The sequence below is a fragment of the Podarcis gaigeae genome (genome assembly GCF_964106915.1).
Source record: "Podarcis gaigeae genome assembly, chromosome: 9".
Lineage (NCBI taxonomy): Eukaryota > Metazoa > Chordata > Lepidosauria > Squamata > Lacertidae > Podarcis > Podarcis gaigeae.
This window is the reverse complement of record NC_139685.1, coordinates 11,346,929-11,372,624: the sequence shown is the minus strand read 5'-3', so window position 1 is coordinate 11,372,624 and position 25,696 is coordinate 11,346,929. Positions and strand designations below refer to the sequence as shown.

The following is a 25,696-nucleotide window of genomic DNA, read 5'->3' as shown; positions in this document are numbered from 1 at the left end:
TTCTGTTCTCACCCTAAAGCAAAGTTCTTAACCTGAAGCACTATTTCTGGGTTAGCGGAGTCTGTAGCCTGAAGCGTATGTAACCTGAGGTACCACTGTATCTGGGTAAATGGACATGAGATTATTTTGACATGAAAAAGTCTTCCCTTCCCTAACACCCAATCCCTGTCAGGAGTTCAGCCTACACTAGAGTAGGACCCTGGCAGAGACACATGCCTGACTGGCATGTTCTCTCCCTCCTGGTCGATCGTTCGGGAGTTTCATAAGCTTTCTTCAGCCCGAACATCACAGCGACCGATGCCAACCGACACCGGCACACTTAGGGATCCGCAGAGTTTGCGCAGTTGCATAACAGACCTCAGCAACTCAGCATTTTGGCTAATTACTTTATTTACATATAAACACACATGGAGCACTGCAACATGGCTCCCTCTCTCTCCAGCATCAGACAGCAAAGGGGGGGGGGGGGAGAGGACAATAGTCCCACTTCAAGGAACACAGTAACACAAACATCCTATCTCCGTCACTTCCCACTCTGTGGAGTCAAAACATATACCGCCATGTGAAAGACAACAATCCTATGACTGCAATCATGGAGCAGGAATTCTAACAATCACATCTCTACTTGGATGCTCGGGGACATGCACTAAATGGACAAGAATACAACTTCCTACTACTGGGTCAGAGAGGAGAAAAATGAAAGAATTCACGGCTGTGGCTTATTTTCCAGCAGTATCAACACGGGCATCTTTCAATTCCACATCCTACCCTAGGTGGGGATCTTTGGTTCTGCACACCAACCTCTGGGGGTAAGCCAGAGGCTGCAGAATGATATGGAAAGAGGTAGTAGTCCCTAGTGGGACGCGGGTGGCGCTGTGGGTTAAACCACAGAGCCTAGGACTTGCTGTTCAGAAGGTCGGCGGTTCGAATCCCCACGACGGGGTGAGCTCCTGTTGCTCGGTCCCTGCTCCTGCCAACCTAGCAGTTCGAAAGCACACCAGTGCAAGTAGATACATAGGTACCGCTCTGACGGGAAGGTAGTGAAGCTAGACTGGTGACTGGGGGCAGCCGCCGAGACCACATAACACTGGTCTTGAAAGACCTACATTGACTCCCAGCACGTTTCTGAGCACAATTGAAAGTGTTGGTGCTGACCTTTAAAGCCCTAAACGGCCTCGGCCCAGTATACCTGAAGGAGCGTCTCCACACCCATCATTCAGCTCGGACACTGAGGTCCAGCTCCGATGGCCTTCTGGCGGTTCCCTCACTGTGAGAAGTGAGGTTACAGGGAACCAGGCAGAGGGCCTTCTCGGTAGTGGCACCAGCCCTGTGGAATGCTCTCCTATCAGATGTCAAGGAAATAAACAATTGACTTTTAGAAGACATCTGAAGGCACCCATGTTAGTTTAAAGTTTGATGTTCTATTGTGTTTTTCATATTCTGTTGGGAGCCGCCCAGAATGGCTGAGGAAAGCCAGCCAGATGGGCAGGGTATAAATAACATACAATGGTACCTCAGGTTACATACGCTTCAGGTTACATACGCTTCAGGTTACAGATTCCGCTAACCCAGAAATAGTACCTCGGGTTAAGAACTTTGTTTCAGGATGAGAACAGAAATCGTGCTTCAGCCGCGTGGCGGCAGCGGGAGGCCCCATTAGCTAAAGTGGTGCTTCAGGTTAAGAACAGTTTCAGGTTAAGTATGGAGCTCCGGAACGAATTAAGTACTTAACCCGAGGTACCACTGTGTTGTTGTTGTTGTTGTTGTTGTAGAACAGTTTCAGGTTAAGTATGGAGCTCCGGAACGAATTAAGTACTTAACCCGAGGTACCACTGTGTTGTTGTTGTTGTTGTTGTTGTTGTTGTTATCTGAAAGATGACACCCTCCAGCAAAGGAGGGGAAAGAAAGAGCTTGAAACAGCTTGAATTTTTGTCGCAAAGAGAGCTGTAAGTTGGTTGGAGCTGAAGCGTCATCACGGCACAGTTCCTCTCTCTGGAGAGCTGAAGGCAAAACTATCAGCTGTAGTGCCTGCTTAAATAAGAGTATCTGAAAGGCGAGAGGGGGGGTGTGCTTGGCGCCATCATTATCAACTTTAGGTGCAAACAAAGACCTTCCTGTTTACCCTGCCATTGGGCTCTAAATTGGGGTCATGCGAACCACGGATACCCTAGCCAGTATTGGAAATTCATCTTTAGGCAGGGTGCAGTAGAAGCTGTCCTTTTAATGTTATTATCATAAAGCCTCTACTGCTCTGTTCTCCAAAGGAAACCAAATCTGGTTTCCCTGGAACTTCCCACAGCTCAGCAAAGTGGGGAATGCAAAACCATGTATTGTTTATTTATTAAATGCCTCAACAACATAGGAGAGCCAGCCGCTGGATAACAGTAAAATAAAACGAGGCTCGTTGCTGACTTCACTTGAGATCCCACCTACAGGCATCGGTGAAGACCTTTTAATTACACACATAACTTATAACTTGAAGAGCAGGCTGCAATCCAAGCAATCGTCCCCTAATTGTGTCTTCTAGCCTGCAGTAAAATAAGCAAAGACAAACTCTGCAATATTGTGCAATAATGTTCCCAGGCTATAGCTAATTTCACATATAGGAATCTCTTCCACAAGGCTTGCACATGGGTGCGGAGCATTTGTTAAAACATTCCAAAGCGCAGAACTGCCACTTATCGTGGGAGGAGTGATGGGAATTTCCCTGCTCCTTGACTTTCTGCCTTTGGTGCTGGTGTTTCCCTCCTTTGCTCTCGTCACCGTCTATCAAAAACTTCACTCTTGTGGCCTATCCCCACAACACCTACTCACTATGGGCCCTACTAAAGCAAACAGTCAAATTGGTCAACGTCTAAAAGATATCGAGCATCAGAAGAAACTGGCCACTATAAGGAAATTCTGCCCTTGGTATGTTCATTTTCCACCTCTCCATTTTGATTCTCTGGCCCCATATCTGCAGAAACTTATTATCCCAAAATAGAGTGGTACCTCGGGTTACATACGCTTCAGGTGACATACACTTCAGGTTACAGACTCCGCTAACCCAGAAATAGTGCTTCAGGTTAAGAACTTTGCTTCAGGATGAGAACAGCAATTGTGCTCCGGCGGCACAGCAGCTGCAGGAGGCCCCATTAGTTAAAGTGATGCTTCAGGTTAAGAACAGTTTCAGGTTAAGAACGGACCTCCGGAACAAATCAAGTACTTAACCTGAGGTACCACTGTACAGACATGCTTTTACACTTGCAAGACTGGATGTTTTGCCATCTGTGGTACCTGAGGGTCGATTCCGAAAGATGCCGCCTGAGAAACGTCTTTGCCCCTGTGGTGATGGTAGCACCGAAACAGCGGCACACGTCCTCCTGTCTTGTACTCTCTACAAAGACCTGAGGAACGAGATCATCACCCCACTTGTACTAACCATCCCAGGGCGCTCAACCACTGCCACTGAAATATACTCAGAGTCGCAAAGTGATTTCATGCTCTTTATTCAGCTCATAGTGGTGAGGAGGAATGAATGAAAGTCCCCTCAAAGTATCTGCTTTATATACATTATTTACCCAATGGGCTGCACATGATTGGCTAATTCCAGACTTCTCCTGTAAGCCAATCAGGTTGTGGATTCACTTCAATCTGGAGCATGATTGGGTGGTTCCTGCCAACCAATCATACTGCCGCATTGTTCTAGGACCAATCAGACTACTGCATTCTGAATCCTATTGTTCCAGGACCAATCAGACTGCTGCATTTTGGATCCTATTCAACTCAGTACATAACAGCCACAATGTCCTTTCTTCTATCCGATCAAATTGAGTAGGTTGCTAGGTTCATAGCTGGGGCAATCAGAATAAGGGCTACTATCTGACTGCTGATTCAGGACTTTAAATTGTGCTCTAATATTAAATTTCCTTTTCTGTGTATACTGTAATGTTTTACTGTTGCTATGGCCATTGGCTAATGCGAATAAAGTTTTATCTATCTATCTATCTCTCTCTCGCCACCCAAAATCTCATGAAAACACGTCTCTCCCCATCTTAGCCTGAAATAGCCAGTTTAGACAGTCCCAGTCGGTCAAACCACTCACACTGAGGGAAAATGCCACTACAATGGGCCAGAGTCCTGGTCCCAGGGACCGCAGCTGAACTATGCCATGAGGCCAACCCAACCAGTGCTTTTGTGCTTTGTGTGCGCATGCATGCACAAACACACATCCAAGTGTGGCCAAGCAAAGGAATGTGACGCATGCCATCCACCTCTGGCTTGAAAAAATTCAGAGGGTTGTGTGCCTCAGAATGATCAAGCTACCCATTTCTCAAAATCCACAATGGAGAATGAGTCCACTCCTCCTCTCTTTTAGTGCCACAGTTAAGATGGAAATGGGGGGCAACCACATTCTCTGCACTAGGGACCCCTCTTCCCCCACCCCTCTACATTACACCACAGCAGAAACTCTAAAAGGTTCAGTGGCTCCATTAAAACAGAGCAGAACAAAACAAAACAGTATGTTGTAATGGCGCACCCATCACCACGTGAAAAAACAGAGGCAGATTCACATCTGGACCTTGCCATGTACAGTGGTACCTCGGATTACATACGCTTCAGGTTACATACGCTTCAGGTTACAGACTCCGCTAACCCAGAAATAGTGCTTCAGGTTAAGAACTTTGCTTCAGGATGAGAACAGAAATCGTGCTCCAGTGGCGTGGCAGCAGCAGGAGGCCCCGTTAGCTAAAGTGGTGCTTCAGGTTAAGAACAGTTTCAGGTTAAGAACAGACCTCCAGAACGAATTAAGTACTTAACCCAAGGTACCACTGTATAGTTAGAAGGTGAAAGATGCCCAATTACATCTTCATAGCCCTATGGTTGGAGGATGGATGACGGCTAACAGACTGACGATGAATCCCGATAATACAGAAATACTGTTTTGGGGGGACAGGGGGCGGGCTGGTGTGGAGGACTCCCTGGTTCTGAATAGGGTAACTGTGCCCCTGAAGGACCAGGTGAGCAGCCTGGGAGTCATTTTGGACTCAAAGCTGTCCATGGAGGCACAGGTCAATTCAGCGTCCACGGCTGCTGTCTACCAGCTCCATCTGGTACGCAGGCTGAGACCCTACCTGCCTGCACACTGTCTCATCAGAGTGGTACATACTCTGGTTATCCACTGCTTGGATTACTACAATGCACTCTACATGGGGCTACTTTTGAAGGTGACTCAGAAACTACAACTAATCCAGGATGTGGCGGCTACACTGGTGACTGGGAGTGGCCCCCGGGACCATATAACACCGGTCTTAAAGGAACTACACTGGCTCCCAGTACATTTCCAAGCACAATTCAAAATGTTGGTGCTGACCTTTACAGCCCTAAACGGACTCGGCCCTGTATACCTGAAGCAGCGTCTCCACCCCTATTGTTCAGCCTGGACACTGAGATCCAGCATCACTCGTATTAGCCTCATCTTCCCACTACTCCATAAGCACCCAAGGTGAATAGGACAATTCTATACCTCCCTGCTGCTTTCAGATACCAACACTGCTACAACATACAATATTCTGCATAGCAGCGTTCAAAATTCGTCTGATGATGACCTGTGCCACAAACTAGATTAAATGAACACTCATATCAGAGTGCTTTGTAAATTGATAGTCATATATACTAACCTTTTATGCTCCTCCACATCCGTTTAATGCTCCTAACCCTTCTTTTAGATCATTTTAGATTCTTATAGTCTTTTACATATACCATCTGTTTTAATCATTTTAGTTTTCCAAAGCATATTACAGATTTTAAATTATAGTACCCCACCCTACTTATGCTGGTGTATGACTCTAATAAAGATTTGATTGATGAAGATCCAGCATCGAAGGCCTTCTGGCGGTTCCCTCACTGAGAGAAGTGAAGCTGCAGGGAACCAGGTAGAGGGCCTTCTCGGTAGTGGCGCCTGCCCTGTGGAACGCCCTCCCGTCAGATGTCAAGGAGATGAGTAACTATACAACTTTTAGAAGACAGCTGAAGGCAGCCCTGTATGGGAAGTTTTTTTTTGTTTGGTGTTTTATTATGCTTTTATGTTTGCTGGAAGCCACCCAGAGAGGCTGGGACAACCCAGTCAGATAGGCAAGGTACAAAAATTTATGATGATAATGATGATGATCCCATGATTCATTTGCCAATAAATAGGACCTGTCTGTAATTTTAGAACATCCCTATGAAGGAAAGAATGTTTTGCCTTTGTCTAGGGTTATGATTAGGTGTTCTGGAATTCTGCATTAAATAAAAAACAACTTCTGCATTTTGGGAGGGGGGCAAAGGACTGCAACAAGGAGAATGAACCCTTTGGAACAGATTGCAGCTCAGTCACAGAGCCCATGTTTTGCATGTGAAAGGTCTCAAGTTCAATACCTAACACTGGTATTTTGAAACCAATGGCTCACATTTGGCCCTCTTAATCTTTTTACTATATATTTGTAATTTGGCTGTTCTGCTGTCTCTCTCTCTCTCTTTGGCGATCACTCATAGCCGAGTAAGATTGTCTTCCATAAACACGGTTTTAACAATGAGTCCATAAGTGACTGTGGAGGCCAGTTCTGGATCCACGCGTCCTTCCACAGTGGAGACATTGGTTTCCGGGCGGGAGTTGATCACGGTGTGGATTTGCCAAGCATGCCTACCTCTTAGCACGTTTCTCCCTTGCGTCCTGAGTTTGTCTTCAAAGCCCATGACACCTTTGGTAAAGGCTGTTCTTCAACTGGAGCGCTCGCAAGCCAGTGTTTCCCAGTCATTGATGTTTATACTACATTTTTTTAGATTGGCCTTGAGACAGTCTTTAAACCTCTTTTGTTGACCACCAGCATTACACTTTCCATTTTTAAGTTCGGAATAGAGTAGTTGCTTTGGAAGACGATCATTAGGCATCCTCACATGACCATGTTCTTCTGTGACCCCCACCTTGGTTTAGGCTGTGACCCAGTAACAGCGAGTCCCAACCCACCAATTGAAAACCAGTGGTGTAGACAATACACTGAGACTTAGCTTCCTAGGTTTCTTCTATGCAGCTAGCGTTGTGGGATCATAGAATTGCAGAGTTGGAAGAGACCCCAGGGGTCACCTGGTCCAACCCCTTGAAATGCAGGAATCTCAACTAGATCATCCTGTTGTTGTTTAGTCATTTAGTCGTGTCCGACTCTTCGTGACCCCATGGACCAGAGCATGCCAGGCACTCCTGTTTTCCACTGCCTCCTGCAGTTTGGTCAAACTCATACTGGTAGCTCCGAGAACACTGTCCAACCATCTCGTCCTCTGTCATCCCCTTCTCCTTGTGCCCTCAATCTTTCCCAACATCAGGGTCTTTTCCAGGGAGTCTTCTCTTCTCATGAGGTGGCCAAAATATTGGAGCCTCAGCTTCAGGATCTGTCCTTCCAGTGAGCACTCAGGGCTGATTTCCTTCAGAATTGATAGGTTTGATCTTCTTGCAATCCATGGGACTCTCAAGAGTCTCCTCCAGCACCATAATTCAAAAGCATCAATTATTTGGCGATCAGCCTTCTTTATGGTCCAGTTCTCACTTCCATACATCACTACAGTGGTACCCTGGGTTACATATGTTTCAGGTTACATATGCTTCAGGTTACAGACTCCACTAATCCAGAAATAGTGCTTCAGGTTAAGAACTTTGCTTCAGGATGAGAACAGAAATCATGCTCCAGCGGCACAGCAGCAGCAGGAGGCCCCATTAGCTAAAGTGGTGCTTCAGGTTAAGAACAGTTTCAGGTTAAGTACGGACCACCGGAACGAATTAAGTACTTAACCTGAGGTACCACTGTACTGGGATGATCCACCTGGAGCATGAACCGGCAAGCCACTCCAGTATCCCTGCCAAGAAAACTCCATGGACAAAGACAACAGGCATATAAAAGATCACCCTAGCTCTGCTTAAAATCCTCCAAGGAAAGAGAGTCCACCTCATCCCTAGGGAGACCTTTCCATTGTCAAACAGCTCTTACTGTCCGAAAGTTCTTCCTGGCGTTTAGTCAGAATCTTGTATTTTGTCATTTGAAACCACTGGTTTGAGTCCTACACTTCAGACAGAGGCGTAGCTAAGGGGGCCCAGGGGCGCCACACTGCTGGGGGCGGCACTGGGAGTGACGTGGTGGCTCGGGCGCCTGCAAAATGGCAGGTGGTGGCAAGACTCCACACAGCGAGCCCTGCCCCGGCTTGCCCCACCCAATGGATGGCTTGCCCGGCCCCCACGGGCTGTTCGCCCCACCCCTGGGTGCTGGGCACACAAGCCGCCCAAGGCGCCAAGCGGCTTGCGATGCCGCTGCCTCCAGATAAGGAGAAAACAGGCTTGCTCCATGATCCATGTGACAGCCCTTTGGACATTTGAAGGCATTTGAAGGGACGCGGGTGGCGCTGTGGTCTAAACCACTGAGCCTAGGGCTTGCCGATCAGAAGGTCAGCAGTTCGAATCCCTGCGATGGGGTGAGCTACTGTTCCTCGGTCCCTGCTCCTGCCAACCTAGCAGTTCAAAGCACGTCAATGTGCAAGTAGATAAATAGGTACCACTCCGGCAGGAAGGTAAACGGCGCATCTGTGCGCTGCTCTGGTTTGCCAGAAGCGGCTTAGTCATGCTGGCCACATGACCTGGAAGCTGTACACCAGCTCCCTCAGCCAATAAAGCGAGATGAGCGCCGCAACCCCAGAGTCGGCCATGACTGGACCTAATGGTCAGGGGTCCCTTTACGTTTTTACCCAATCTCCTCTGAAGTCTCTTTTCCAGGCAAAACATACCCAACTCCCTCAACCGTTCCTCATCAGGCTTGGTTTCCAGACCATTTCCTGCAAACGGAAAAAGTTTTTGCAAGGCGTTCCCACTTCCCACCCCATTCCCAAAGAGAGCTTTGAGCTGCGTCGCGGATCCTAGGGTAAGAGGGCGTTTCAAGGGGAGGAAATGAGTTCTAGCGGGGGAAGGATAAACAACAAAAGCTCCGCAGAGGCTCTGGCAACTCATTGCTGCTACAAGGCTAGGGGGAAAGCAAATAAGGAAGAGAGAATCTCATGGCATGCAGTCTGAGAGGGCTGCAAAGTGTGTGGATAGCAATTCAAGGGCTGCATCGTTTCAGCCATCGCATGTTGCCACGGGCTTCCAGACAATGCTGCTTTTCAAGCCTGCTCGCCACAGACTGCCAGCACAGACCGTCTCTGCTTACCCTGCAAGCCTGTAAACCCGACACGATCTCCTTTCAAGTCCCGCCTCTCTCTCTCTCTCTCTCTCTCTCTCTCTCTCTCTCTTCCCCGCACTTCCCACCGTGGAAGGGAACCGATCAATGCACAGCGACAGATTGCGCGCTCGCTGCAAAACGCAAAGCAAACGTGGCGCAAACGCCAGTTCTTTCACTCCCCGCTGATCCACAAATGAGATAGGAAGGGGCAGTAGGTAAAACTACAACTCCCAGAATGCCCTGGCTTCTTTTTCTTTGAAATTCACTTTGACGCTTCAGATTCTCTATGTTCCGGATTTGTTTGGTTAACTCCCTACCAAGTCCTGGGCAGAATTCGGCGTTTCTAAACCCATCGCAAACCACAGGTGCAAGACCTCGATTCTGCTTGTAGTCGAGCCGGCCAGTGTTTCCCAGTTGTTAGTGTTTATACTACATTTTTTTAGATCTGCCTAGAGACAGTCTTTAAACTTCTTTTGTTGACCACCAACATTACGCTTTCCATTTTAAAGTTTGAAATAGAGTACAGTGGTACCTCGGGATGCAAACAGGATCCATTCCGGAGTCCCGTTCGCATCCCGAACGGAACGCAAGACGCGACGGCGGGTCGCGTTTTGCCGTTTTGGCGCATGCGTGCGACGTCATTTTGAGCGTCTGCGCATGTGCAAGCAGCGAAACCGAGAAGTAAAGCGCTCCATTACTTCCCGGTTGCCATGGAGCACAACTCGAATGCGCTCAACCCGAAGCACGTTCAACTCAAGGTATGACTCTAGTTGCTTGGAAGTCAATAATCAGGCATCTGCACAACATGACCAGTCCACAGAAGTTACCATAGCTGTCAACGTTTCCCCCCTTTTAAGGGAAATTCCCTTATTCCGAATAGGATTCCTCGCAATAAAAGTTGACAGCTATGGAAGTTACCCTTACCTAGTAACAGCAAAAATACATAAATGGAATTGTCTCTTATTAGGACAATAATCGGAGGCTCATGATCATGTAATCAATCACCTTCCCACTCGTCCCTTAACAAAAAATGTACCTCCATACGGGGTTCTTCAGAAGGTCCTTTTCTAAAAAGTCATACAAACAGTCTGTTCCCAACAGTAACCAACCCAATGCCTCTGGGAAACCCACAAGCAAAATTGTAAGTAGGGTGGTTTCAGAAACCTAGCTTTAATAATTTAAAGAGTTGTGTTGTTTTAGATTATAAACTGCCTTGGGATTTTTTTGTTATTCAGTTTATTTATTTTTATGAAGGGTGGTTCGCAATTGCCTAAAGGTGATCTCTAACTCATTGCCATCTGCAGAGCACACCCATTTAAATTAATGGTCTTAAATCCATTGACTTCTATGCAACAACATCAGCCCTGTTCTGCTTGTGCAATGAAACTTCCCCAGCCTCTTGTCTTCCTTCACACCCCTGTGCGCTCTCAGGTTTGCTGCATACAGTGGAGACCCCCCCCCCAAAAAAAAGACAGATTTGAGGGTGCATGAATGGAGGAGGGGAAAATAACAACAACAATAATAATAGTGGCTTCCCCAGCCACTCTGGGCGGCTTCCAGAAAAATATTAAAATACTGTAATGCATCAAATATTAAAAGCTTCCCTAAACAGGGCTGTCTTCAGATGTCTTCTAAAAGTCTGGTAGTTGTTCTCTTTGACATCTGGTGGGAGGGCGTTCCACAGGGAGGGCGCCACTACCAAGAAGGCCCTCTGCCTGGTTCCCTGTAACTTGGCCTCTCGCAGTGAGGGAACCGCCAGAAGGCCCTTGGTGCTGGACCTCAGTGTCCGGGTACAACGATGCGAGTGGAGACGCTCCTTCAGATATACTGGACCGAGGCTGTTTAGGGCCTCCAATTAGGTTATGCATATGGAAATCCTTGCACAAACAGAATAACTGTTAGATGCAACTGTTAGATTTCAATGGGTCTGCTGTGATTATTTTTACTTAGGCTAATAGTCATACAAAGTGGCCACCTCTTTGCTCCTATTTAGAAAGCTAACTAACACTGTTCTTACATAGGTTTAGAATGTGTATTAAATGGATAAATTTTACTGAGATGGATTTTACAGCACATTCCTATGGCAGTCTACTCAGAAGTAGTCTAAATTCAATGGAACTTACTCCAGCTGCCTATAGGTTTACACAGCCTCAGTAGTATACTTTTGACATTTGTCTATGGAGTTCAACACATACAGGGTATCCTATTTTATCTCACAACAGCTCTGTGATTTATTTAATTAAATTACTTTTTTTAAAAAAAAAAATCTGCTTTGCTTCAGAACATCGATCAGCTAAAATGAACTACCATTAAAATGACCAAAAACCTAAAAGCAGCAGAAATTAAAACAGCCAAATTAAAGACTTAGAAACAGCTTCAAAGGTATTTAAAACAATTAAGCGAGGGCTTCCCGGTGTGGCAAAAGAACATTAAGGAGGCAGCAAATCTGCATTCCCTTGGGAGGGTGCTTCAAAGTTTGTTCAGTAGAGAAAAGGCCCTCTTCCCTGATCAAGTCAGGCACTTTGTAAGGTCACCCAGTGAGTGTCATACCTGAGCAGGGATTGAATCCCACGGCTCCCAGATTTAATGTGCTGGATTGCCTTCTATGGGTCTTGCCTTCTATGGGTCTTGGCTTACAGAAAGCAATAAACGGGCAAGGGCTGAAAGAGCAGGAAAATGTAATCATTCGGGAGAAAGTGGGACTAGAACCAATTCTATAACTCTCAGGGTGGGCGACATGCATCTCTGACTTCATTTCACATGGTCCCTGCAGCCTTGCAGCATTCGGAAGCTGTCCCATTTCCCCATCCTACCATAATTCATTTCTTCTTGTTTGTTCTTTCCACTTTTTTGCCTCTCTGGATCACTAAAGTGAGAAAAGAATTACTTTCACTTGCTTTTCAGAATAATAGCAGTGTCCGTCGGTTGCGCTAAGCAACTAACTAAAATCTCATGTCTACTTATCTGCGAATAACCCTCTCAAACCCTTGCATAGAATGGACTTACATAGAATGGGGAATTCTGTTGTTGTTGTTTAATCGTTTAGTCGTGTCCGACTCTTCGTGACCCCATGGACCAGAGCACGTCAGGAACTCCTGTCTTCCGCTGCCTCCCACAGTTTGGTCAAACTCATGCTGGTAGCTTCGAGAACACTGTCCAACCATCTCGTCCTCTGTCGTCCCCTTCTCCTTGTGCCCTCCATCTTTCCCAACATCAGGGTCTTTTCCAGGGAGTCTTCTCTTCTCATGAGGTGGCCAAAGTATTGGAGCCTCAGCTTCAGGATCTGTCCTTCCAGTGAGCACTCAGGGCTGATTTCCGTAAGAATGGATAGGTTTGATCTTCTTGCAGTCCATGGGACTCTCAAGAGTCTCCTCCAGCAGCACAATTCAAAAGCATCAATTCTTTGGCGATCAGCCTTCTTTATGGTCCAGCTCTCACTTCCATACATCACTACTGGGAAAACCATAGCTTTAACTATACGGACCTTTGTTGGCAAGGTGATGTCTCTGCTTTTTAAGATGCTGTCTAGGTTTGTCATTGGGAATTCTAGATAGAGGTTTTTCAGTTGAGTTGGCATCCACCTCTCTCAGGAGACAATGGAAGAGTCCGCCTTCGCGGGTAAAGTAAAACTGTCAGAGAGTTACAGCGCCTGCTGTGGCTGTAGAGACCGATGCAGGAGAGAATGCTTTATTACAGATGGGGCAGATGATGGTGTCCACAGAGGCAGTTTTAGGGCTGCTCAACCAGTGCAGTAGCACTGGGGCCCAAAACAATGCTGTAGAACGGAGCAAGAGAGGGCGGGGACACCAGATTTTAGCTGGAATTTGAGATCCTCAAGTCTGCCAATGGTGTCATGTTGTGCTGACACAGATGCGCCATGGTGTTTACAGTGGTACCTCGGGTTACATACGCTTCAGGTTATAGACTCCACTAATCCAGAAATAGTACCTTGGGTTAAGAAATTGTGTGGTGGCAGCGCAGCAGCAGCAGGAGGCCCTATTAGCTAAAGTGGTGCTTCAGGTTAAGAACAGTTTCAGGTTAAGAACGGACCTCCGGAACGAATTAAGTACTTAACCCGAGGTACCACTGTATTCTCTTTGTGCTCTTCCCAGCAAACATCCCTCCTCTGGTCACTGCTATGGATGCAGACCCTCCAAGTGTCCCTATTTTCCAGGGACAGTCCCAGATTTACAGAAGCTGTCCCGGTTTCTGATTTGATCCCAGAATGTCCCACTTTTCCTTAGGATGTCCCTATTTTTCATCTGAGAAAAGTTAGAGGGTATGGAGTTATGCAACCCCCAAACCAGGTAAGGTAAAGGTAAAGGGACCCCTGACCATTAAGTCCAGTCGTAACCAACTCTGGGGTTGCGGCGCTAATCTTGCTTTATTGGCCGAGGGAGCCAGTGTACGGCGGTAAACAAATTTAATTAATAGTCATAATGATCCTCTCACCTTAATTTAGTAAACACAATGAACTTGCAGGGTAAAGGTAAAGGCAAAGGGACCCCTGACCATTAGGTCCAGTCATGGACAACTCTGGTTTGCGGCACTCATCTCGCTTTACTGGCTGAGGGAGCCGGCGTACAGCTTCCGGGTCATGTGGCCAGCATGACTAAGCTGCTTCTGGCAAACCAGAGCAGCGCACAGAAACGCCGTTTACCTTCCCACCGGAGCGGTACCTATTTATCTACTTGCATTTTGACGTGCTTTCGAACTGCTAGGTTGGCAGGAGCAGGGACCAAACAACAGGAGCTCACCCCATTGTGGGGATTCGAACCGCCGACCTTCTGATCGGCAAGCCCTAGGCTCAGTGGTTTAGACCACAGCGTTTATAGATTCTTAAGTAACTATAAACCTTTAGGAGATACCTGAAGGCAGCCCCGTATAGGGAAGTTTTTTTAAATGTTTGATGTTTTATTATGTTTTTATATATGTTGGAAGCCGCGCAGAATTGCTGTGGCAACCCAGTAAGATGTGTGGGGTATAAATAATAAAATTATTATTACAGTGGTACCTCAGGTTACAGATGCTTCAGGTCGCAGACTCGCTAACCCAGAAATAGTACCTCGGGTTAAGAATTTTGCTTCAGGATGAGAACAGAAATCACACGATGGCAGCACAGTGGCAGCGGGAGGCTCCATTAGCTAAAGTGGTACCTCAGGTTAAGAACAGTTTCAGGTTAAGAATGGACCTCCGGAACGAATTAAGTTCTGAACCCGAGGTACCACTATGGAGTAGGATGTCCCTATGTCAGGCACTGAGAAGAGGAGGAATGGTGGAGATCTCTCCATCCTGACTCTTTCTGGGAGGAGAAAGACAGTATAGATTTAGGGTTTGAGGCAGGTAGCAGCTCAGAGGCAGATGAGGGGAAAAGCTGGAATATCATGGGGGAGCCAGAACAGCAGCTGGCTGACATGTTGTCATTAGAAAGCATGCCAGAACCTCCATCTCTCAGAACCCGGCGAGCCTTAAAAGTAGAAGAGCAAAGAGCTCAAAGAAAGAGGGCACGTAGCAGCACCCATAGAAGTGACAAATGAGGAAGTGGGAGAGACTGGCGGAGGTGGAGATTCACTCGGGACAACGCCATTATCCAAGAGGCTGGGATCTATAGCCTCTCTCTGTAAAGATTGAAATAAAAAACGGCGGTAAGAAACTTTCCTTGTCTGTATACTTTCCTGGGCAACCAGCCTGGAGCCGCTGACAGCATCTTGACACCCTATTTCCATCGGAGAAATTTTGGAGGCTATGTGGATGCACAACTTGACTGTCTGTCTCCAGGCTCTGCAGTCGTCTGCAAGGGATTCCCACAGAAGAGGGGTTAAATGTCGCCAACCTTCATGTCATGTTTACAAACATCTTTGTAGCCCAGAGCAGATTTGCAGAGAAGCCAGTTCCCCGCAGAGGTAGCCGTGATAAAAATTAAAACATGGCAGTCTGTATTCTAGAGTCACTAATCCAGAAAGTGTTTGTTGCCATCTCCTACTTATCAGTGGTTCTGGTTCCGCCCACCACTGGCGTTTGGTCCCTGTCAGATTATCTCCAAGGGAATGCTCCCTTCAGTATGGAAACAGTTGCCCACTGCAATCTTTCTGTGTATGCTATCTTTCCTCCAAGAAAAAAGGTGGCATGTTTCAGGTTTATCCCATTTTATCTTGACAACAGTCCTGCGAGGTAGATTTGGTTGAGAGCAATTCATCTGAGGCCACCCAGTGGCATGGCTTTTGACTTTGAATGCACTACCTCACTTTCAAATTTCTACCTCTCTTTCAAATCAGAACCAGTGAAGGCGGTGAAGGTCCTGTGTGAGTGCCTGGAGGCAGTTGGAGGATGGCTAATGGATTGAGGTTGAATCCTGACAAGATAGAAGTACTGTTTTGGGGGGACAGGGGGCAGGCTGGTGTGGAGGACTCCCCGGTCCTGAATGGGGTAACTGTGCCCCTGAAGGACCAGGTGCGCAGCCTGGGAGTCATTTTGGACTCATAGCTGTCCATGGAGGCGCAGGTCAATTCTGTGTCCAAGGCAGCTGTCTACCAAATCCACCTGGCTGAGACCCTACCTGCCTGCACACTGTCTCATCAGAGTGGTGCATGCTCTGGTTATCTCCTGCTTGGACTACTGCAATGCACTCTACGTGGGGCTACCTTTGAAGGTGACCTGGAAACTACAACTAATCCAGAATGCGGCAGCTAGACTGGTGACGGCTGCCAAGACCACATAACACCGGTCTTGAAAGACCTACATTGGCTCCCAGCACGTTTCCGAGAACAATTCAAAGTGTTGGTGTTGACCTTTAAAGCCCTAAACGGCCTCGGTCCAGTATACCTGAAGGAGCATCTCCACCCCCATCGTTCTGCCCGGACATTGAGGTCCAGCACCGAGGGCCTTTTGGCGGTTCCCTCATTGCGAGAAGTGAAGCTGCAGGGAACCAGGCAGAGGGCCTTCTTGGTAGTGGCACCCGCCTTGTGGAACGCCCTCCCACCAGATGTCAAAGAGATAAACAACTACCTAACATTCAGAAGACATCTTAAGGCAGCCCTGTTTAGGGAAGTTTTTAATGTATGACATATTAGTGTATTTTTGGTCTTTGTGGAAGCCGCCCAGAGTGGCTGGGGAAACCCAGCCAGATGGGCAGGGGTACAAATAATAAATTATTATTATTATTATTATTATTACTGTTTGCTGCGGGTTCGAGTCCAACACGGCAGACACCAATACCACACTGGCTCATATCCTGTTTAATGGTAACAACTGAAGATCGGTCCTTCCTAAGTACAGGACTTTTATCCTTTCCTTGCTGGAATGACAACTTCAAATTCCCTTCAAGGGGGAAAACAAAACAAGAAAGAGTCTTTGAAGTGAGCTGTTGTTGATGCCTGGATATCATGTACACAGGCAAGGAAACCAGACTTGATGAAAGAAAGTTAGAAGTGCTAAAATAAGGGGAAAACAGGTTGAAATTTCCCGAGAAGATAAGTGAGCTTCTGTTTATCTCTCCTTGCCCTAAGGATGTCTGAGGGTTTGAAGTGCTGCCAGGGTTTTTTTCCTGCTCAAATATAAACAGACAACTGAAAGCCATCTATCTTTTTTGTCTTTAAACTGATGGTTGATGGAGTGTAGGGTGGAAGAAAAAAACAAAACCCCACCTCTTCCTGCAAAAACACACACATATTTTTCGTAGAATTGTAGAGTTGGAAGGTACCCCGAGGGTCATCTAGTCCAAACCCCTGTATCTGGAACTGGAAGACCAGTTACAGATTAGCCCAACTTGCTGTGCAATTCCGCATATGTCAATGGGACTTGCTTCCAGAAATGTGAGTATCAGACTGCAAAGTAAATCACCATATTACGCATTGGCAGTAAATTTAATCGGCAGCAGATCTTACTCCCTAGTAAATGTCTCTAGGATTGAAGCCTGATATAATTTTCTCCTACAAATGCTCAGTTTCAGCAAGCAATTGGATTGTCTGCAAGAAAAATATAACCTCTCCCGGGGCGGGAAAGACAATACACCTTAAAAGAAAAATGCTAGCGCAAAAATCCAACAGGTAAAGGCTTTCCCCATCCCTCTTCTATACCAAAAGGAAGTTTTATCTGTTGAATTTCTGTATGCCAGAAAGGTTACTGTCAAAAGGGCACTCCGTTTGTTATTCATTTTTAACTTTGTAGCTTTCATAAGACATTAGTATACATAAAATGAAAGAGACGTGGGTGGTGCTTTGGGTAAACCACAAAGACTAGGACTTGCCGATCAGAAGGTCAGCGGTTCGAATCCCCGCAACGGGGTGAGCTCCCGTTGCTCGGTCCCTGCTCCTGCTAACCTAGCAGTTCGAAAGCACGTCAAAGTGCAAGTAGATAAATAGGTACCGATCCGGCAGGAAGGTAAACGGCGTTTCCGTGTGCTGCTTTGGTTCACCAAAAGCGGCTTAGTGATGCTGGCCACATGACCCAGAAGCTGTACGCCGGCTCCCTCGGCCAATAAAACGAGATGAGCGCCGCAACCCCAGAGTGGGTCACGACTGGACCTAATGATCAGGGGTCCCTTTACCTTTACCTATACATAAAATATGTATACTTTTTTTCTAAAGGGACAGGGGCAGAGGAAATAAAAAGATAGAAACCTTAAGCCTGAGGAAAACTTCAGTGAAACTTGAAAGCTCACATACTGCATTGTGGACATTGTTGGTTTTGATTAACTAGAAGAAGAAGAAGAAGAAGAAGAAGAAGAAGAAGAAGAAGAAGAAGAAGTTGTTATTATTATTATTTGTACCCCGCCCATCTGACTGGATTTCCCCAGCCACTCTGGGCAGCTCCCAGCAGAACATTAAAAACACAATAAAAGATCAAACATTAAAAACTTCCTATAACATTTAACTTTTAGATTGTTTTATTGTAATTTAATTTTTCTCTAATAGACCAAACAGGGGCCTACTTTTGATGTGCTTGTTAAAACTTTGAAATAGAATTAAACAAAAATATTACTTTGGGATTTGTCTCCCATTTATAAAGGTCCCTTGCCTTTATACTGCAATAATTGCAGTGAGTGAAACATTCACTTCATTCAGTGCATAACCAAACATTACAGATGATTACAGAATCTATTCAATTTCTAACAAGGCATGGGGCAGCCGGTCTCTTATGCATACTAATTATATTGAATTTTCTGTGGTCCCCACATGGCTATAAAAACCTGGCAAATGATCTCACGCAGATGCGCTACAAACATTGCATAAGGGTCAGTTATCGCATGTTAAATCTCATATATGTTAAGTAGAATCCACAGTTAATGAACAGGTATGAATAGCGGACAGAAATCTTCTAGGAACGGCAAATGCACTCTCCTCTGTGCAGTTCTTCTCATTTGATCTCTCATGAAGTTTTGGAACTCTTCCAAACACTGCCCAGCAACTAATGGTGATTTGTATACGTTCATCAGGAAGCCTCACACAATTTAATAGTTCTGGGATGAGTGTACTTGCATGACACCCATTTTCCCCAGACGCTCTTTCTCATACCAATAGTTTATAGTTTTATCATAATGATTTTATTATTTGTACCTCACCCATCTGACTGGGTTGCCCCAGAAACTCTGGGAAGCTTCCAACATCTATAAAAGCATAATAAAACATTACACATTAAAAAGCTTGACAAAACCCCAAGTGTACCGTGCACAGGAACAATGACATGAATGAAAAGGCCAGCACAGGCCAGTCCTATACATGTTCACCCAAAAGCACAGATAAGCATGCATAAGATTTCAGTCATGTAGTATAACCCTTAAATATTTTTTTTTTTTACTTTTATATGCCTGTTGTCTTTGTCCATGGAGTTTTCTTGGCAGGGATACTGAAGTGGCTTGCCGGTTCCTCCTCCAGGTGGATCACGTTTGGTCAAAACTCTCCACTATGACTTGTTCATCTTGGGTGCCCTGCTCTGCATAGTTCATAGCTTCTCTGAGTTATTCAAGCCCCTTCGCCACGGCAAGGCAGCAATCTATGAAGGAGTGCTCACTGGAAGGACAGATCCTGAAGCTGAGGCTCCAATACTTTGGCCACCTCATGAGAAGAGAAGACTCCCTGGAAAAGACCCTGATGTTGGGAAAGATGGAGGACACAAGGAGAAGGGGACGACAGAGGACAAGATGGTTGGACTGTGTTCTTGAAGCTATCAGCTTGAGTTTGACCAAACTGCGGGAGGCAGTGGAAGACAGGAGTGCCTGGCATGCTCTGGTCCATGGGGTCATGAAGAGTCGGACACGACTAAACGACAACAACAACAATTTTTTTACTCAGGATTAAGTCCCACTGAGCAGGATTTCGGCCTATTCTTTACCCACTGAACATCTGAAGAAACTCTGCTAAATAAAGTGGGATTTACTTCTAAGTAAACTTGCACAGTTTGGACCATCCAAGAGTTAAATGATAACTAATCAGAGACAGCTACAGGAGAGCTATGAGATTCAGGTGAGGGTCAGATGCCTTGTCAATCCCAGTAGGTATTTAAGAGGACGACCCGGCCTGCCCGGGATTTCACACTGAGCCTGACGAGTTCTGTTAAACTCATATGCTACCTCGATTCTTTGTGATTTTTAATTGACTGTAATAAAGGTATTGTGTTACTATTCCAGCTTGGATTCTTATTATGTCTTTTTATTTTTTTATTTTAACAAGCCAACATCAGTGCCTGCTACAACATGCCTCCGTTTCGGGGAACTGGAACATCAAAGCCAGGGCAGGCACCACAACTATTTACAATTTTATTGAGGGCTTATAGACATCCTTTACAGAGTTATCATGCATAAAGCAACCATGCACGCCTCCTGAGCTCAAGGATAATTAATAGGTTTTTCTACCCAAGTACTCTACAACGCCTGTATTGTGAAAAATAATAATCATAATATAGTAAAATATTTTTTTCATATTCATTTGCTAGATACATAGTGTCTTATCTTTCATTTTAATTGACTTTATTAGATTTTTATATCTTGCAGGTTGTACATAAAAACAATGCAATGACACAGCAACAAAAACAACACAAACTTTAATCAAGGATATAAAATTCAACAGTATGTATGTATGCACGTAGTACAGTGGTACCTCAGGTTAAGTATTTAATTTGTTCCAGAGGTCAGTACTTAACCTGAAACTGTTCTTAACCTGAAGCACCACTTTAGCTAATGGGGCCTCCTGCTGCTGCCGCGCCTTAGCACGATTTCTGTTTTCATCCTGAAGCAAAGTTCTTAACCTGAAGCACTATTTCTGGCTTAGCGGAGTCTGTAACCTGAAGTGTATGTAGCCTGAAGCATATGTAACCCAAGATACCACTGTATTACTGAACGCCTTGCAAATTGAACGATTTGCCTCCTGAACGCCGCAAACTTGGAAGTGTGTGTTCTGGTTTCCGAATGTTCTTTGGAACCCGAATGTCCAACATGACTTCCGCAGCTTCTGATTGGCTGCAGGAGCTTCCTGCAACCAACTGGAAGCCACGCATTGGTTTCTGAACATTTTGGAAGTTGAACAGACCTCCAGGATGGATTCCATTCGACTTCTGAGGTACCACTGTATTATTATTATTATTATTATTAAAATATAATTACTATTATGTTGTAACAACGTGTAGCAAAAACCATAATACATCAAGCATTCTTAAGCAGCTGCAATGGTTGCAGAGGAGGGCGACCAAGATGATAAAGGGTCTTGAAACCAAGCCTTATGAGGAACAGTTGAGGGAATTGGGTATGTTTAGCCTGGACTGGAAGGGACGTGGGTGGTGCTGTGGATTAAACCACAGAGCCTAGGACTTGCCGATCAGAAGGTCGGTGGTTCGAATCCCCACGACGGAGTGAGCTCCCGTTGCTCGGTCTCTGCTCCTGCCAACCTAGCTGTTCGAAAGCACGTCAAAGTGCAAGTAGATAAATAGGTACCGCTCCAGCGGGAAGGTAAACGGCATTTCTGTGCGCTGCTCTGGTTCGCCAGAAGTGGCTTGGTCATGCTGGCCACATGACCCGGAAGCTGCACGCCGGCTCCCTCGGCCAATAAAGCGAGATGAGCGCCGCAACCCCAGAGTTGGTCACGACTGGACCTAATGGTCAGGGGTCCCTTTACCTTTACCTAGCCTGGACAGGAGAAGAATGAGAGGCAATATGATAGCCAAGGAGGATGGAGCAAGCTTGTTTTCTCCTGCTCTAGAGGGTATGACGGGAACCAAGGGATCCAAACTACAAGAAAGGAGATTCCAGCTAAACATCAGGAACCACTTTCTGACAGTAAGAGTCATCTAGCAGTGGAACAGACTCCCTTGGAAGGTGGTGGGCTGTGCTTCCTTGGGAGTTTTCAAGCAGAGGTTGAATGCCATGTATGATCCAGTTGAGATGTTGGGGGTTGCACTAGATTTCTCTTGGTGTCCCTTCCAACTCAACAATTCTATGATTCTCATGGAAAAGAAAGAAGGGAAATAAAAAAAGGGGAGGGAAAGAGAGGAAATGACACATCAAGAGGGGAGAGGGACAACATAACAAAACACTATACAGTGGTACCTTGGGTTACAAACGCTTCAGGTTACAGACTCCGCTAACCCAGAAATAGTACCTCGGGTTAAGAACTTTGCTTCAGGATGAGAACAGAAATCGGGCTCCGGCGGCGCGGTGGCAGCAGGAAGCCCCATTAGCTAAAGTGGCGCTTCAGGTTAAGAACAGTTTCAGGTTAAGTAGGGACCTCTGGAATGAATTAGGTACTTAACCCGAGGTACCACTGTACAGTCATACCTTGGGATGAATACGCTTCAGCTTAAATATTTTCGAGTTGCGCTTCGCGTCAACCCGGAAATAACAGAGCGTGTTACTTCCGGGTTTCACCGCTCGCAGAGGCGCAGACGCTCAAAATGACATCACGTGCATGCGCGGAAGAAGCAATACACGCATGCCCAGACACGCAGTCACGTCTTACGTTCGCTTCAGGATGCAAACGGGGCTCCGGAACGGATCCCATTCGCATCCAGAGGTACCACTGTGGTACCTCGGGTTAAGAACTTAATTCATTCTGGAGGTCCGTTCTTAACCTAAAACTGTTCTTAACCTGAAGCACCACTTTAGCTAATGGGGACTCCCGCTGCTGCATGATTTCTATTCTCATCCTGAAGCCAAGTTCTTAACCCGAGGTACCATTTCTGGGTTAGCGGAGTCTGTAGCCTGAAGCGTCTGTAACCCGAGGTACCACTGTAATTTTATTTATTAGATTTCTATACCTGCCATTCATCTGAGGTTCATGGTGCAGTGTACAATATAAAAACATAAAAATGTACAGAATCATAGAATTGTAGACTTGGAAGCACCCCAAGGGTCATCTAGTCCAAGCCTTGCAATGCAGGAATCTCAACATATCTGACCCTGCCTGCCTTTGCAAATATGCTAGCAATTTTGTTGCTGCGCCAATATACTAAGGAACAAAGAGAGTTATTTGTGTGCATACACACACAAACACACAAAACGGGAGTTTAAACGGCCATATAACACCACCTATGGACAAGCTGCAAAACTTATTTGCGGGAAATGAGGGTTATGGGTTTGTTCTTGTTCTTATTATGTATTTTGTGTTTTTATTTTCTATTTTTATGCTGTGAACTGCTCTGAGATCTTCAGGCGAAGGGAGGTATGCAAATTTAACAAACAAACAAGCAGAGTTTCGAAAACCCTTAAAAAAATTTCCATGGGCGAAAACCAACCCCCACAAACTCCGCTAAGAATAGCATAGAAACTCCAAACTGCAATAATACAAATTTAATATGAAAAAAGCAAGCAGTTTTGAAAACCCTTTTAAAAAAATCCCACCAGCCAAAACCAACCCGCACCCTTCGCTAAGAGCAGCCCAGAACCGGAATTGCAAAACTGGAACGAAAATACACACCGCCCCCCCCCCCCCGCGCCCCCCATCATCCCATACAGTCAAAACTCCTGGTTTCTACTTGCCCTTCCTTCCTCAGAGCCAGGGCACCCGCAGCGGCGGCTTCAGGGCGCCTCACCGCGCGTGCTCGGCGTCCTCCCCGGCCGCGCATGCGCTCTGCTGCTCGCGCGCGGGGCTAGGCGAAATCACAACCCAGTGAAACTTATGTCTCTGCTTGCCCTTCCTTCCACAGAGCCAGGGCGGCGGCGGCGGCGGCTTCAGGGCGCCTCACCGCGCGTGCTCGGCGTCCTCCCCGGCCGCGCATGCGCCCTGCTGCCCGCGCGCGGGGCGAGGCGTCGTGCGTGAGGTGTGTGTGTATTCGGTTCGGCCGTTGGCGCCGACTCCTCGGTTAAATCCCTTCATGGCCGGGTTGCCGCGCCGCTAGGCCTCGCTGGCTCCCTCGCCGGGGCGGCGGCGGGGCGGTCCCCCCCTCGAGGGAGGCGGCCATGGCGAGCCGGGGAGCTCCGCTGGTGCTGCTGGCGGCGGCGGCGGCGCTGGCGCTGGTCCGAGGCGGAGGCTCCTCAGGGCTGCCCGAAGGCTGCAAACAGGACGGCGGCGGCGGAGGAGGAGGAGGCGGCGGTCGCCTCAGGAGCGGCAAGGCTTCTCCGCCGGCCGAAGCGGGAGCGGGAGGGAAGGTGGTCTGCAGCAGCCTGGCTCTGGCCCGCGTCCCGGACCCCGGCGGGCTCCCCAACAGGACGGTCACCCTGTGAGTAAGCGACGCCGAGGAAAGGGGTTGCGGGAGGGCCGGGATCCGCTGGGAGTGGGATTGGGTCCCTGCCATGCATACTTCTTTTTTAAATATTATTATTATTCGTTGTGGTTTTCTCCTTCTCTCGGTAGTGTATGGGGAGGACGGGGTATAAATAAAAATGTATTTTTAGTAGTAGTAGTACTGATGGATTCGGCCCGGCTCTTTACCCCCGTGTGTTTGGCTCATTGTTTATTATTCCTTCCCACTCCCCTTCAAGCCGCCTTTTCAGTGTGGTTTCGGGCTGTGCCAAAGGCGGCGTGCAGATAAAAAGGTGGTGGGGTGTTTGGGGGTGGGTGGGTGTGGAATCCCTCTCGTGATTGTTTTTGTTTCCTTCCCCCTCACTCTGCTAATAATGCACAACCCCGGTCCACTGTCCCTCAGACCTTGTAGGGGACCCGGCTATTTTTAGGGGAAAAAAATAAATGAAGGAATTCCTGTGCCCCACAAATAACCCAGAGATCCATTTTAAATAAAAGGGCACATTCTACTCATGTAAAAACACGCTGATTTCCAGAACGCCCGCGGGCCAGATTTAGAAGGTGATTGGGCCAGATCCAGCCCCTGGATCTTAGTTTGCCTACCCATGCTCTATAACAACACCTTCCTTTTAATATACAGTGGTACCTCTGGATAGGAAGGGGATGCGTTCCGGAGCCCTGTTCGCATCCTGAAGTAAATGTAAGACGCGACTGCGCGGGTCGTGTTTCGCTGCTTCTGTGCATGCGCATGACGTCATTTTGAGCGTCTGCGCATGCGCAAGCGGTGAAACCCAGAAGCTACTTCAACCCGAAGTATGACAGAGAGAGTGTGTGTGTGTGTGTGTATATATATATATATATATATATATATATATATATATGCAGGTTTTGGTGTCCTCGGGTGTCTTCCCGTGTAAAAGTTGGGGTGTCTAGGCGACGTTTCGACGAGGTCTCACTCGTCATCTTCAGGCTGGTGCTTTCGGCTTCTTGTTACTGGAACAGAGCGGGATCTCAATGTTTGAGTTCCTATAAATACTGTAGAGGGGGTGTGGTGTCTAGCCTCCAATGTTCTGGGCAGAGAGGAAGTTCCCAGGCTAGTGTGCCTTTTCTTCTTTTGTTCCTTAATTACTTGAGAGATACCTTGAGTGATTTCTTGAGTGATATCCTGAGTACCACTTAGGTGGGTCATTAGGTGTGGATTAGTTGCTAAAGTCTTTGTGTCTTGACCTCTTGAACTTTGTGAAGAGTTTTCCTGAGAAGATGGCTGTATTGCACTTAGTTGTGCTTTGGCTTGGCTTCGTGTATAGGGGCGAGCTGTGGTTTTGTGGCTTGTGTCAGCCAGATCTGTGTAGGGATTGCAGGGGGGTGCAGCATCCGGAGGTGCCACCATGGATTGGCTACTGGATGGTGTCAGTAATTCATCTGTGGAGAGGGTCTGGGTTTGGGTCTGGTGTGGTTGATTGGTGTTGGCGTTCTGTGTGCCTCTGGATCTGGTGTCAGTTTTTGTGGGGAGGGCTAATTTCCAGATGTCTGGCAAGCGGGATGTGTCGTCACGCTTGTTCATGTTGTGAGGGTGTTTCTCTATCTCGATGGCTTCCATGATTATTCTCTTGTGGTGATGTTCCGTGTTAAAGAGCAATTTGGAATCTGCAAAATTAATTTCGTGTCCTGTTTCTTTCATGTGTTGGAAAAGAGAGGAAGAAATTAATTTTGCAGATTCCAAATTGCTCTTTAACACGGAACATCACCACAAGAGAATAATCATGGAAGCCATCGAGATAGAGAAACACCCTCACAACATGAACAAGCGTG

General features: G+C 46.8%; 2 protein-coding genes and 1 long non-coding RNA gene across 8 annotated transcripts in view; 2 read left to right on the top strand and 1 right to left on the bottom strand.

Annotated features, from left to right (window-relative positions):
• The window catches only part of LOC310852117 (cytosolic beta-glucosidase-like), a 107,836-nt gene extending 98,566 nt beyond the window's left edge, over positions 1-9,270 (bottom strand). For all 6 annotated transcript variants that reach the window (XR_014567987.1, XR_014567988.1, XR_014567989.1 and 3 more), the window contains exon 1: positions 9,207-9,270. The gene's annotated coding sequence lies outside the window, so the exon portion shown is untranslated. The remainder of the gene's footprint in view (positions 1-9,206) is intronic.
• The window catches only part of LOC310852192, a 405,418-nt gene that overhangs the window by 324,266 nt on the left and 55,456 nt on the right, over positions 1-25,696 (top strand). Inside the window, exon 2 of the long non-coding RNA XR_014568024.1 lies at positions 13,681-13,707. This is a non-coding gene — a long non-coding RNA (uncharacterized lncRNA). The remainder of the gene's footprint in view (positions 1-13,680; positions 13,708-25,696) is intronic.
• ADGRA3 (adhesion G protein-coupled receptor A3) overlaps positions 23,281-25,696 on the top strand; it is a 46,060-nt gene continuing 43,644 nt past the window's right edge. Inside the window, exon 1 of the mRNA XM_083754843.1 lies at positions 23,281-23,861. Coding sequence (XP_083610969.1) covers positions 23,602-23,861 — 260 coding nt within the window. The 5' untranslated portion in view covers positions 23,281-23,601. The remainder of the gene's footprint in view (positions 23,862-25,696) is intronic.